The sequence below is a fragment of the Ranitomeya variabilis genome, chromosome 8 (assembly GCF_051348905.1).
Source record: "Ranitomeya variabilis isolate aRanVar5 chromosome 8, aRanVar5.hap1, whole genome shotgun sequence".
Lineage (NCBI taxonomy): Eukaryota > Metazoa > Chordata > Amphibia > Anura > Dendrobatidae > Ranitomeya > Ranitomeya variabilis.
The window spans coordinates 163685068-163700982 of NC_135239.1; the positions used below are offsets into that span (position 1 = coordinate 163685068).

Here is a 15915-nt window from a genome sequence, read left to right on the forward strand (position 1 = left end):
ACATGCATGTCGCCACACGCAACTCAACACACACAACTTGACACACGAAACTCGCCCTAAAACACACACAAGTCTGGTATTGTCCTTCAAAAATAAAAATCTGATTAACAAGCAGACAAACTACAAGAGCAACAAATGTACCATATAGGAATCCGGCAGCTGTCAGTCACATGACCTGTCTATTATGTGTATGTGTGAGCTAATATATACTGCCAGGGGGTGGGCTTACTGTTGGCTGGGGATTTATCAGGCTGCCAATTTAGCTTACAAATACTGAGGTAAAAATACTGACTAAATAACGTGTGAACGAGGGCTAATACAGGAGGAGATGACATACAGATATATACTATATACAGGAGGAGATGACACACAGGTATATACTATTTACAGGGGAGATGACACACAGGTATATACTGTATACAGGAGGAGATGACACACAGATATATACTATAAACAGGAGAGATGACACACAGGTATATACTATATAGAGGAGGAGATGACATACAGGTACATACTACATACAGGAGGAGATGACATACAGGTATATACTATATACAGGAGGAGATGACACACAGGTATATACTATATACAGGAGCAGATTACCTACAGGTATATAGTATATACAGGAGAAGATGACACCCAGATATATACTATATATAGGTGAGATGACACACAGGTATATACTATATACAGGAGATTACATACAGGTATATCTAATATATAAAGCTGAATGTGTGTATGTATGTATGTGTGTATGTCTGGGATTGGCATCTGCACCGTCGCAGCTACAGCCACAAAATTTTGCACAGTCACACGTCTGGACCCCGAGAGCGTCATAGGCTATGTTGTGAGGTGAAATTTTAACCCCGCGCGTTCCAATTCACCAAACAATTTTGCCCCTATCTACATAATGGGGAAAAAGTGAAGGGAAAAGTGTTGGAGGAAAATTGACAGCTGCCAGATGTTAACAAGGGGGACTTAAAGAATGAGAGCGATGGCGCCAAAGAGTATATACTGTACAGTTGCTAAGGTGGGGCCCCGACATGGGCTCGCTACATGCAAAACTCGCCATATGCAAAATTAGGCTCACGCAAAACTTTCCACACGTGCAAAACTCACCTCCTGGAAAACTCACCTCATGCAAAACTTGCACACACAGAAAAATTGCCACATGCACAAAAGTTGCACCACATGCAAAAGTTGCCTCACACAAAACTTGCACATACTCAAAACGCACCACACATAAAACTCGCCACGCGCAAAACTCACCATGCACAAATCTTGCTGCACACAACTTGCTACACTAACCTGTCACATGCAACTCGACACACAAAATGTTGCTACACGCATGTCGCCACACAACTCATCTCACAAAAGTCGCTACATGCATGTCGCCACATGCAACTCAACACACACAACTTGACACATGAAACTCGCCCTAAAACACACAGAAGTCTGGTATTATCCTTCAAAAATACAAATCTGATTAATAAGCAGACAAACTACAAGAGCAACAAATGTACCATATAGGAAATACGGCAGCTGTCAGTCACATGACCTGTCTATTATGTGTATGTGTGAGCTAATATATACTGCCAGGGGGGAGGGCTTCCTGTTGGCTGGGGATTTATCAGGCTGCCAATAGCAACCAATCACAGCTCAGCTTCTATTTTGCTACAGTTAATTAATCTGAGCTCTGATTGGTTAATATAGGCAACAAAGACATTCTCAGTATAACAAAGCTAATATATGTTGTGAAATGCTTCTATTAGTTTAGTTTTTGCCTTTTAATAATTACATTTCTATCTATTTGTTTTGTGGTTTTTGTGTGCAGAATAAATTTTTGTTAACACATTCTATTTTGCTAACAGCAGTCATTAACCCGGGCGAAGCCGGGTAGTACAGCTAGTATTAATATATATGCCAAGATGACAAATAAATACTTTTCCTGCTCAATTGTTTCTTCCCCAGAGTATTGTCACACCTGACCCCATGCCACGACCGGTTTTGCCACCTCCTGATACTCTTCAAAGAGGCAGTTCAGTTAGTCGTCCTGCACCACCCCCTTATGCAAGTCAGGCCCCTCCAGGACCCTCAGGCGACGCTCCGATAATCCCCACGTCTGAACAGGTAAGTTGAGCTTTCAGCCTCATGGCAAAATATGTCAACCCATCGGATGTACAGGTAACAAATGGAGGCTGCAGTAGGAGAGGTAGTCCGCCGGCTCCCCACTTCTATCCCATAATTGTGCCGACCAGCGTCCAATTAAGCAAATAGAAGAAAAACTTGTTCACTATCAAAATGGATAAGTGTAGAAAAAGCTTTGGGGCTGATACATAAATGTTTACCCCATAAAACTGGCATAAAATACTTTTTTTGTTGCAAAATTGATGGGGAGTGGCTACACCTTCCTATCAAATTCATGTAAAGTGGTGGTGTTTCTTATTCTAGTCACTGACTGGAGTAACGTTTCTGGCACGGCACATGTAGGCACTTGCCACTGATTAGATTTAGTAAGTGGTGTGCTTCTCTTAATGAATTCACCACATCTTATTCCTGCACGCCACTCATTAAGATTGGCGTAGGAAATGAATCAGAGCCTTTATTTCTTTAAAAAAAGTGCTTTTAACTTTTTAGTCATCAGTCCTGAATGGGTCTCAATGATCGGCAATTTTTTTTTTCATTTTTGGATCTTTTCTTTTCAGCAATCATATTTTTTTCATTTTTTAATTAACATCACTATATGAGGCTTTATTTAATGCAGGACATAATTGTATTACTTTGTCGCTCTCTTTTGGGAGGTACTTATCAATTATTGTGCAATTTATACACACTGCTTAAAAAATAAAGGGAGCACTAAATTACCACATTCTAGATATCACTGAATGAATAAAATATTCCAGTTGTATATCTTTATTCATTACATTGTGGAATCTGTTGAGAACAATAAAACAAAAATGAGCAATGTAAATCAAAATGAATATCCCATGGAGGTCTGGAGTTGGAATGATACTCAAAATCAAAGTGGAAAATCAAATTACAGGCTGATCCAACTTCTGTGGAAATGCCTCATGAGAAGGAAATGATGCTCAGTAGTGTGTGTGGCATCCACGTGCCTGTATGATCTCCCTACAACGCCTGGGCATGCTCCTGATGAGGCAGCGGATGGTCTCCTGAGGGCTCTCCTCTCAGACCAGAATTACAGCATCAGTTAACTCCTGGACAGTCTGTAGTGGATGTTGGTGGATGGAACGAGACCTGATGTCCCAGATGTGCTCAATTGGATTCAGGTCTGGGGAACAGGCGGGCCAGTCCATAGCTTCAATGCCTTCATCTTGCAGGAACTGCTGACACACTCCAGCCACATGAGACCTAGCATTGCCATGTATCCGAAGGAACCCAGGGCCCAGTGTACCTGCATATAGTCTCACAATGGGTCTGAGGATCTCATCCCGCTAGCTAATGGCAGTCAGGCTACCTCTGGCGAGCACATGGAGGGCTGTGCGGCCCTCCAAAGAAATGCCACCCCACACCATTACTGACCCACTGCCAAACCGGTCATGCAGGAGGATGTTGCAGGCAACAGAACGTTCTCCACATTCTGTGTCACGTTTGTCATTTGTGCTCAGTGTGAACCTGCTCTCATTCATGAAGGGCACAGAATGCCAATGTTGAATCTGACAGTCACCCTGCACAATGTTGGGTTATAAGCACAACACCCATTTGTGGACGTTGGGCCCTCATTTCACCCTCATGGAGTTTGTTTCTGACAGTGTGAGCAGACACATGGATGTTAGTGGCATGCAGGAGGTCAATTTGCAGGGCTGTGGCACTGTTCTTCTTGTTCCTTCTTGCACAAAGGAGGAGGTTGTTTTCCTGCTGCTGGGTTGTTGCCCTCCTACAGTCCCCTCCATGTCTCCTGGTGTACTGGCCTGTCTCCTGGTATCTGCTCTATGCTCCGGACACTACGCTGACAGACACAGCTACCCTTCTTGCCACAACTCGCATTGATGTGCCATCCTGGATGAGGTAACTACCTGAGCAACTTCTGTGAGTTGTAGACACCGCCTCATGCTACTGTACCTCTAGGAGTGAGAGCAATGACAAAGTGTAAAAGTAACAAAAACAACAGCCAAAAAGGATGAGAACAGAGAAATGGTCTGTGGTCACCCCCTGCAGAACCACTCCTTTATAGGGGTTGTCTTGCTAACTGCCTATCATTTCTAGCTGTTGTCTGTTCCATTTGCACAACAGCAGGAGAAATTGGTTCACAATCAGTGTTGCTTCGTAACTGGACAGCGGTATGATTGACTTGACGTTACATTGTGTTGTTTAAGTGTTCCCTTTATTTTTTGGAGCAGTGTAGTTTTCTTTGTGATGCAAATATAGAATTTTTTTTAGTTTTTTTTGTTTAAATTTTTTTGCTATTCTCATTACACACTAGGTAGCCTTTTTGAATGAATTCTCCAAGTTACTACGGTTGTATGGATGCCTAGGTGTTTTGCTTCTTTGTTCTGTGTATCTAATAAAATCTATTTCACGTATCCACAAACAAGTGTTGTGGGAACTTTTTATTTATTACTTTTTTTTGTTTTCATTTTTATCTGGAGATGTTTTATGCTTATTTATAATTTTTATACAGTATGTCCCCCAGAAGATCCTAAACTATTTCTGAGGAACATTTTTTTTTCATCATTTTTTTTTTTTTTTTTCATTGTAATTGGGTCATTCACTCAAACCCCAGATACAAGGAAAACCAGCCCAGTGGAATGACAGAAGTCACTGGCAGGGCTAATGCGGGTCTGCTAGGACTCAACATCCCTTACGCTGGCAGCGATGTATTCATATGATTGCCAGGTCCTACAGATGCTGATGCTTCTGGTCACTGCTCTCGATGGGCACTATGTAACTGGTAAAGGAGAAGACAGAGGCGGCGATAAACCTGTTCTGTCTTCTTCCCAGTGTCCCTGGCTGTTTCCTCTTTAAAAAGGTTGTCCACTACTTTGGTATTGATGACCTACCCTTAGGATAGGGCATCAATGTCTGATTGGTCGGGGTCCAACACCCGGCACCTCTTCCGATCAGCTGTTCTTGGTGTAGGCCAGAAGTACTCGCTTGCGGAGCTGCTCCGTTTACTTGTAGTGGCCGAGGTCGGGTACTGCACATCAGCCTCCTATTCAGATCAGTAGGAGGCAGGTATGTAGTACCCTGCGGCGGCCACTATCAGAAGACGGAGCTGCTGCGCAAGTGAGTATCTCTGGCCGCTATAAGGAAACAATTAGATTATTGATAATAAAAGAATCCTTTGAAATATAAAATAAACCCGTTTGCTCGTCTCCCCCGCAGTCTTCAGTTTCCCTGCATCCTAGTGTCATTTCATTTAATATAGACTGAATGGATGTAAAGGAATTGTCACATAAAGTAAATGCTATCTTTTTTCCATCGCCTTCATCACTTAATAGGATTTATTTTTTATGCCCGGAGGGATCTTTACACATTCATTGCCTTCCAATAGAATCCTTACACGAGACAGAAGATGAGTCTTTAGGAATGTCTCATTGAATGGGAATTCTTTTCATTTTTCACACTATTCCGTGCAAATGCTGTCGTTACCCGTATGAGAAAGTCTTTTCTTGCCTCCATCTTCCTCCCCTGAACAGGCTGGAATGACATCTCTGTAGTTTCTGTTTGCAGATCGAGGTTACTTGATGTTGATCCTTTTTTAATATGTTGTAACATGTTGTGCTTGTCAATAATGGCCGATTTATAAGCATTTTTAGAGGTGGTTCCTCCTTATATGTGGATATTATCTGCACAGAACATTCCTTACGGTAATTTATACTCACCGCGTCCTATAGCCCGAACTCATCCCGAGCTTCATCTTCAAGTTTGCAGGCTGAGATGAAACACGTCCATATTTTATGCACAGAACATGCCCTGGTGGTTTAATAATCTAAAGTAGGAAATCGAAAGTCTCCAGACACTTTAAATTAAAGGGGTTGTCCAGCAAATACAAGTCATCACCAATCCGCAAGGTAGGTGATAACTTGCTGATTAGCGGGAGGTCCGTCCGCTGCGACCCATACTGATCAGCAGTGTAGGGAATTTTTATCCCCCAAGGGTAACTTTTACCCCTGTTACAAAATTGAGTGGCAGGTCGGATGCCCGACCACCGCTAAATTTCAATGGGGCTGCCAGAAAAGGTAGAGCGTAGAGCTCCGCGGCCCCATAGGGAATGAATGGAGCGGTGGTCGAGAATGTGCACTGCCGATCCATACTATGGGTAGGGTCTTCACATTCGAGAAAAATGGTCCAAGTATTCTGACCAGACTTTGATCGGCATGGCATTCGTTTTTCTCAGAGGTGGATACAAGACAAAAACAATTTTTTCCGCCTTTAATGTTTTGTCAGCCGTGAAAATCAGACTGCACCTGGATATCATCCGAGATCGGTTCTATTTTTGTTCGCGGACCCATAAATTCGCATTGACGATTTTGATCCGGCGCTTGGATCAAAAGCGGACGTGTCTCGTATTTTTTCCGTTGACCACTCAGACATGTGCAGAGACCCCCAAGAATATCAGAAGTTGGAGTGCTATCGGTGAAAAACACAGAGAGCACCCATCTGAGAGACTCGATAAATGGTGCTAGTACAGCTGATCGGTGCAGGTCCCAGCGGTCAGACCCCCACGATCAATGTTCTCACTTGGACAACCCCCTTCAGAGTTGGGAAAACGCGCCTTCATCTAAGGTGTATGGGGGCCTCCTGACTCTTCTCTTACTGATGATTTTGGGGAGCGACTTATCAGGAATTCGTGATTTATGGCTGTCAGCCACACAAGCGTGCAGGGACCGCTCTTAAGGCGGTCTGGCATTACAGACGAGCAGACATATTCACACTACCCTGCTTTGGCATCTACTTTGGTACTTGTTGACAACTGGACCATTTTGAACTACCTTTGCCAATACTCAAATTCCAGCGGCATCTTCTGCACCTCTCTTGGTTACTGGGCCCCCGTACCGCCACGTGAGGCCTCCTCCCTAAGCCTGGCCCTGCTGTCACAGAGGACCAAAGTACCTTTTGCTCTTCTTCTGGACACCGGTGCTCCAGGAGCATTTGCCGGTGCTCCAGGAGCATTTGTCTGTAGGGTGTTGACTGATTCCTACAGACGTAAGACCACCATTACACTATATATAGTATGGTCATCACCAGGCATTGTATGTGTAACTTGTATCATGTCTGTGGCAGATTGCAAAGCTGCGTAGTGAGCTGGAGGTGGTGAACGGGAACGTAAAAGTCATGTCGGAGATGTTGACTGAATTGGTGCCACAGAACGCAACACCGTCTGATTTGGACCTTCTGCAGGTAGGAAGCCAGGACTGGTTTGTACCATAAAATCTTTGATCGATTCTTCTATATTTACACATTTGAGGGTTAACGTTCCAGGATCTGTCAAATCATATGCGAGAAGAAAACTTGTTGGAAATGAGCCCTTGGCAGCAACGCCTTGTATAATTGTAAGAGGCGCTTACCGGCCAACCACGTGCCTGCTTGGCTTATTCTACGTATTATGCTGGGGTCAGGTGGACTGACCTCTCCATGCAATGGCTATCTACAGTGTACAGCAAGCTGCAATGGATGGTCTGAATGGGCCAAACCAATGCTGGCAAAAAAGGGGGGGACGGTGCACTCATGACTGCCAGGTCGGACCATGGCTGTTCTGCTGGTGTGAACTGTGCACTCATAGATGCCGCTAGTTAGAGTAGCTTTCCCTCTGCAGCATGGAGGAGCGCAGTGGCACTAAAGCTACCCCGATCCAGTGATCCTGACACTTTACAGCTGTGCTTACAAGCTTTATAGCAAATCTAGAAAGTGCTAAACCTCTTGCCTAGAAGACCAGCCACTGCTGAAAGAGTGCAGAGGTGGTCAGCAACCTAGGCAATAAAGAGTAAACAGTAGAATTAAAGGGAATCCGCCTGCAGGTTTTTGCTATGTAATCTGATAGCAGCATGATGTAGGGATAGAGACCCTGATTCCAGCGATGTATCACTTAGTTTACTGGGTATAGCAGTTGTTATAGAATCACAATTTTCTTTGCTGAAGATCTAGCAGGGCCCTGAATGCTGAGCTCTGTATAACCCCGCCCACACCACTGATTGGCTGCTTCCTGTGTACATTGTATATTGAGAGAAAGATGCTGATCAGTGGTGATGTTGTGGTTGGACCAGGAGGCACGAGACACCTAGTCCTGCAGTGATAATCCCCTGCTGATAAAACATTGATTTTATTGAAACTACAACATACAGCCCAGTAAGTGACACATCACTGGAATCGGTGTCTCTGTCCCTACGTTATGCTGCTCTCAGATTACATAAGAAAGCCTGCTGACATATCCCTTTATAGTCCCTTACATTATTGAGAACGAAGATAATTTTTTAATCACAAGTAAATTGCAGAGTTTCTTGCACTTTTGACCATTTAAGAAATTGAGAATAACTAATTTAATAGTTTAAAAAACCCATCATCATTTGCCTGTTTAATCCAACCATTGTTTGCACTGGTGACGTGCGCTGAAGCAGCAGGGACATTACCAGGTGATTGATTTTCGTATTTATCTTGGGGATCGTTTTGTGAATAATTTAATGTGTTCATGCAAAACATAATGATTTTTTTAGTTGGAATATTTTATAAAAAAATCCTCTTGTCTTAATATTTCTGTAACACATTTATAATAGGTATTTATTTAGCTCCCCCTAATGGGTAAGTATTAGCGATGAGCGAACAAATGGTTAATCCCTGCATGTGTTGTGGCTGTTGAACAGCGGCGAGACATGCAGCCGCGGGGACTCAAACATATTTTTCGAGCACGCCGAAGACACTTGGTTAGCACATGAGCATGCTCAGATAACACCTTAATCCCAGCACGTTCGCTCATCACAAGTAGGTACCTAATGTGTCCACTCACTGCTGGGATCTTCTGGTACATGGACTTTAGAGTGATCCTGGTCATCTTGCAGACCAGTTCGTAAGAACCTGGACGCGGAGGAGAAACATATGAAAAGGACACTAGGTGGCGCCACACCAACAATTACAAACCATTCACATCTAGATAGAAACATTCTTTATTTTTCACACTGAAAATGTGTTTTTCACAATCTAATGGCGCAAATGAATATTTAATCATAGGACAGCACCTTAATATGTTCAGCTTCCATTTATTTTTTGTCCTCATAGGCACTTTACTTTCTGATCTGGAAACCTTTCTTTATAATAATTTTGCCACAGAAGACAAGTCACGCTCTTTTCCTTTAGTGGTAATGTTGGGAGATACCGTATTTTGACCCTTTACCTAATTTTTAGAACACTATGAATTACATTACTATAAGTCACCCCAGGTTTAGACAGCAAAAATAATATGAAAAATATTTTCCTACTAATTAAAACTTTCCTAGCGATGTAAAGTAGTGGAGGGGTCAATGTCACTAATTCTAATGCACTTGATGAGTATAGGGCGGTAAGAGTTCTCTTCATACTTCACACATTGCTTCACAACATGCACATTATGTACAATCTCTGCAGTGCAAACATACAGAACACTGGTGCGTGTACAGTACATGCACGCTCCGCTCCTATGTGTATATACACAGGTCTTCTAGGTACATATGCGCCTCTCATATTCAGCTCTGCTATATATACACACGCACACACAAAAACAGTGCTCTGACATATGCGCGCACACACTCAGATCTACTGTATGTATAGACAGTTATTCTACATACAAACTCAGCTCTGCTACATGTATATATACACACACAGTACTGGTATACACACACATTCAGCTGTGCTACATACATATACAGCCCTCGTACACACTCAGCTCTGAAATTATATATATATATATATATATATATATATATATATATATATATATATACTGTGTGTCTCTCTCTCTCTCTCTCTCTCTTTATTTATTTATTTATATATATATAGCATCGTGATTACTCTCTAATCCCGCCCCCTGCACAGTAGCTCCGCCCCACCACATCACCACACATAATCCCGCCCCCCACCACATTACTACACATAATCCCGCCCCCCACCACATCACCACACATAATCCCGCCCCCACCACATCACCACACATAATCCCGCCCCCACCACATCACCACACATAATCCCGCCCCCCACCACATCACCACACAATCCCGCCCCCACCACATTACTACACATAATCCCGCCCCCCACCACATCACCACACATGATCCCGCCCCCCACCACATCACCACACATAATCCCACCCCTCCACCACACATAATCCCACATTACCACACATAATCCCGCCCCCCACCACATCACCACACATAATCCCACCCCTCCACCACACATAATCCCACCCCCCACCACATTACCACACATAATCCCGCCCCCCACCACATCACCACACATAATCCCACCCCTCCACCACACATAATCCCACCCCCCACCACATTACCACACATAATCTTGCCCCCACCACATTACCCCCCCCACCACATTACCACACATAATCCCGCCCCCCCACCACATCACCACACATAATCCTGCCCCCCCACATTACTACACAAGGCTCCGTCCCCACACATTACCCAGCAGCGTTAATTAGATAGCAATCAGCGTGCCGAGCGTTAGCTGGCTGGAAACAGCTAGTGTATACATATATATATATATGTGTGTGTGTGACACCCAGTGATTCATATGGGTTTTTCCCTTCTTCATACTATATATGCGGTCTTGATTCAATACTCATTTGGACCAGGAGGAAGACACATGTGGTGTCGAAACATGTCGTCCATAAGGAATTGAATGTATGCAATATTGTTAAAGAAGAAATCTGGAACTTTTTAATGGATAAATAAAAGGTATATTTTACTCTACCATTGGACTGGGTGATGGAGAAACAAATAGTTTTTTCTTTACATGTGTGGATTTATCCCAATCCGATTTCCGTGCGAACTGCAACCACAGGTTGGATGTATTCCTGTTTCTTCAATGCAGTGGGCTGGCTTTGCCAAAAACTCTTTATACATATAATCATACACAAGCGCACACAGTGTTCTGGTATATACACATACTCAGCTCTGCTGTATATATACGCAGCTCTGCTACATACACGTGCAGCTCTCATACATACACAGCTCTGCTACATATACATACAACTATATAATCACACACTGTGCTCTGCTGTATATATACACACACAGCTCTGCTACATGTACATACAACTCCTATATAATCACACACTGTGCTCTGCTGTATATATACACACACAGCTCTGCTACATATACATACAACTCCTATATAATCACACACTGTGCTCTGCTGTATATATACATACTCAGCTCTGCTACATGTACATACAACTCCTATATAATCACACACTGTGCTCTGCTGTATATATACATACTCAGCTCTGCTACATGTACATACAACTCCTATATAATCACACACTGTGCTCTGCTGTATATATACACACACAGCTCTGCTACATATACATACAACTCCTATATAATCACACACTGTGCTCTGCTGTATATATACATACTCAGCTCTGCTACATGTACATACAACTCCTATATAATCACACACTGTGCTCTGCTGTATATATACACACACAGCTCTGCTACATATACATACAACTCCTATATAATCACACACTGTGCTCTGCTGTATATATACATACTCAGCTCTGCTACATGTACATACAACTCCTATATAATCACACACTGTGCTCTGCTGTATATATACACACACAGCACTGCTACATGTACATACAACTGCTATATAATCACACACTGTGCTCTGCTGTATATATACACACACAGCTCTGCTACATGTACATACAACTCCTATATAATCACACACTGTGCTCTGCTGTATATATACACACACAGCTCTGCTACATATACATACAACTCCTATATAATCACACACTGTGCTCTGCTGTGTATATATACATACTCAGCTCTGCTACATGTACATACAACTCCTATATAATCACACACTGTGCTCTGCTGTATATATACACACACAGCTCTGCTACATATACATACAACTCCTATATAATCACACACTGTGCTCTGCTGTATATATACACACACAGCTCTGCCACATGCACGCACAGCTCTGCATTAACACACACAGCTCTGCTATGTACATGCATTACCACATTTTGAAGTTCTTTGCAGGGAAGTGACTGATGGCATGACCTTACAGATCCTTCAGCTAGTCAGGACCTGACTATAAGATGCACACACTTTTCATCAAGAGTTTTTCTTGCTAAAAAATGCATCTTGCAGTCCAAAAAATACAAAATATGTGACTTGTTTTTATGTGATATTTCTAGTGCATACTACATGGCCACTATTACAGTTACTTGATGTCGAGTGTCAGTGTATCCTATGTTATAGCAGGCAGGACAGCGCGCGCCATCCATCTTTGGTGTTGTCACCAGACATGAGCGTTGTTTGTTGTGATTCCAGGAGTTGAACCGTACGTGTCGATCCATGCAGCAGCGAGTCCTGGAGCTGATCCCTCGAGTGACCCATGAACAACTCACAGAGGAGCTTCTTCTAGTGAACGACAACCTGAATAATGTTTTTCTCCGCCATGAGAGGTAATTGCCGGACGTTTGCCGCCACTTCACCACGCGGTGGTTAGGGGATTAGCACTAACGTGGCATCTGTGACGGTGGTCAGGTATTCGGCGACTTGTATCACTGTGATGGTTGTAGAAGTTTGTGCCTATGTATAAAACATGCCTGACTGCTCCCGGGGGATTCTATGTGCAGATATTCACCTTTCACAAAAACGGTAAATGTCGAGGACACGTAGTACAGAAAATTAAAAATTAGCAGATTTTGGGGTGGTCTCAGTATATTGCTGCCTTCCAGGCAAGCGAACACTTTCCTGCACAGAAAAAGGCCCCAAATCGAGAGGAAGTGAGAGCAGTCTAGACTCCTCGTGGGCGGTATTCACAACAAATACTTTTCTAATAGTAAACCTCTTAACCCCTTCTAGTGCCAGTTCCAACTTTCGTTTATTTTTTAACCTTACTGTTTTCCTTCTGCTTTTTCTAAGAGCCATAACATTTTAACTTTTCCGTTCACTTTACATGTGCTATAATTGGGGATAAGATCTACGTGGGGGCGGGGGTGGATGATGAAGAGATAAAAAAAAAAGCAAAAGTCAAAACTCTATTCCTACAGGATTCTTTTCGAGGCTGTTCACTATGCGGTAAAAATAATTCCACTGTCAGCAATTAATAGTGACATCTAAGGCCGGTTTCACACTAGCGTTTTGAGGAGCTGTGGAGGGCTGCAGACTTCCTACGTGAAGCCCCACCCTCGGCTGCACCTCCGCCGCTAGCTCCGCATACTTCTGCATGCGGCCTGCGTACTTATCTTTAACATAGTTATCGTACATAGGTACGTAGGTCGTGCCGCAGTATGCAGATGCTTCCGCATGCGTCGTTTTGACGATGCGGCGACCAGTGTAGGACGCAGCTAGTAGCAATTTCTTTTTTTCTCCGCATCGTCAAAACGACGCATGCGGAAGCATCCGCATACTGCCGCACAACCTGCGTACCTAATGTTAAAGATAGGTATGCAGGCCGCATGCAGAAGTAGGCGGAGCTAGCGGCGGAGGTGCGGCTGAGGGCGTGGCTTCACGGAGGAAGTCCGCAGCTCCTCAAAACGCTAGTGTGAAACTAGCCTAAGAGGTCTCTACAAGGAGAATCGTTACCCCTCTAGACCCGCTATAATAATTAATGACGATTGTTATTATTAATAGTGGATGTCAGAATTGATTTAATAGAAATCTTACAGGAATTTTCTTTATTTTCAGGTTTGAGAGAGTATTTGTGAGTCAGACCGGTAGAGCTGCAGAAAACCAGGTACATATGTTATGCTAATTATTCATAGACTATAAGTACCGGGGAATTCTGTACATATGCAGTAGTGCTCATCGATTTCTGCCGAGACGCCAGCTGTGAGAAGATGCTGCGCTGTATGTGTATCTGTGTGTACAGCCATGAAACGATTTGTACGCCACCTGGCCACTTTTTCCCATTCCGTATCAGACACATGTTCGGGTTTTTTTTTTTCATACATGTGGTTTTTCTCTGTATGATATTTAAATAAATATCGCCTTTTTTTTTTAAATTATTATTTAATAAAACGTGGCCCCTATTTTTTATGAATTTTTTTTTTTAGATAAGAGATAAAATGTAAAGAAAAAAATAAAGTATTATCTGTCTATTTTTCACTTTTTTTAAATTAACCACTAAAAGAACATTTAAACCTTTGAAATTGAATTCTCCTTTACACAGAAATAATTTTCATATGTTAGAAGTATGTTTTTTTTTCCCCGATTGGGGCAGGATTAGATGCAGCAATTCAGATTGGCAGTGGCTTTTTTAATTTAATTTAATTTAAATTAATTCATTTAATTTTTTTTTTACTATACCCTCATTCATTTTTTTAAAAAAATTATATCGCTATTTTGGCACCTGATAGTGTCACTAAAGCCTTTTATGGTGGCATTTCAACATGTAAATCCATTTTTATATTGCTGATTGAAGCTGGCATATTAGCCCTAGTCACAGGGCAAATTCAGCTTCCAGCTTTAACAGCGGGGCTGATTTGCGTTTTGCTAGGACCCAACAACTCCTGGCAGTCACATGGTCGCTGGGTTAGCGCTTCTTATACTGTATTCAGAGCTCATGTTCAGCACTGTGTGTACAGCAATCAGGAAGGCAGAGACAGTTTAATACCACCTCTGCCTTCTCTGTGGGGAGTCTGGCTGTGTCTGACACCTGGCTCCCCAGTCGTGCACAACCTCCCACAGCTGCCATACTATGCAGCGATGTTTTAGAATATCATTGTAGAGTAAAATGCGGACATTTAAACTCTATGGATGGTCTGCAAGTCGTTAATAATGGCGTTAGTGTTCTCACCTGTGTTTTTTACCTTCTCCAATGGAACATTTATTTTGACATATACGCTTGTAAAACTATACTCTCTCCATATCTACCCTGATGTGCAAAAGTTTTAATCGGATGTGGGAAAAAATGCTACATAAATAGTTGTTCATAAATTATTTTTCTCCTACGCCTCATTGGGGGACACAGGACCATGGGTGTTATGCTGATGCCACTAGGAGGACACTAAGTAGACAGAAAGATTAACTCCTCCTCTGCAGTATACACCCCTTCACTGGATACAATTTCAACCAGTTCTTGCTTAGTGTCTGTAGGAGGCACTTGGGTCTGTTTTTTTTCAGACCCCAACTTTATTTTAATTTTTGATTTTTAATTTTACGTAAATTTTTATTTTTTATCTAACGGAGTGAAGGGGGCGACGGGTCCTTTTTTTATAGGGTCCGCTCTCCCCCGAACCAACAACAGGCGAGCACGGCGAGTATACCTCCCCGTCCCTCTCCTGCGACGTATGGCGCACGAAAAGCTTGCGCCGGGGCAACGGTTCCTATACGGTCCCGATTCCCCCCCCCCCCCCCCACCTGCAATAGAGCAATGTGCTCTGGAGAAAATGCAGCCGGAGGGGAAGATGTGCCGCAGCACCAACAAACCCCTTTGATCAGACGAGGATGCATCAGGGGCCTCTCCATCCCCATCCAGGGTGCATGGATTGAGTACACACCCTCACAGAACCGCCCTGCAGATGTGAGAACCGGGGAGCACTGCGGCTGTAAGTACATACCCCCCTGCTCCCCTGTGTGCAGCAGCGATGTGGTCCGGGTCCCTGGAGAGAGGCGCCGCCGACCGGGGGTCGGCGGTGCTTGGCGGAGGTTCAGAAACGCTCCGTCGCGGCCGCACATCGCGTCAGGCCCCAAAAATTTAGTCCCCGGCTTCTTCAGCCGG

The 15915-nt window shown here is 43.3% G+C and overlaps 1 protein-coding gene across 1 annotated transcript in view; it reads left to right on the forward strand.

Annotated features, from left to right (window-relative positions):
* The window catches only part of TOM1 (target of myb1 membrane trafficking protein), a 97777-nt gene that overhangs the window by 22857 nt on the left and 59005 nt on the right, over window positions 1–15915 (forward strand). The window contains exons 6-9 of the mRNA XM_077278802.1: window positions 1972–2130; window positions 7249–7365; window positions 12519–12652; window positions 13881–13929. Coding sequence (XP_077134917.1) covers window positions 1972–2130; window positions 7249–7365; window positions 12519–12652; window positions 13881–13929 — 459 coding nt within the window. The remainder of the gene's footprint in view (window positions 1–1971; window positions 2131–7248; window positions 7366–12518; window positions 12653–13880; window positions 13930–15915) is intronic.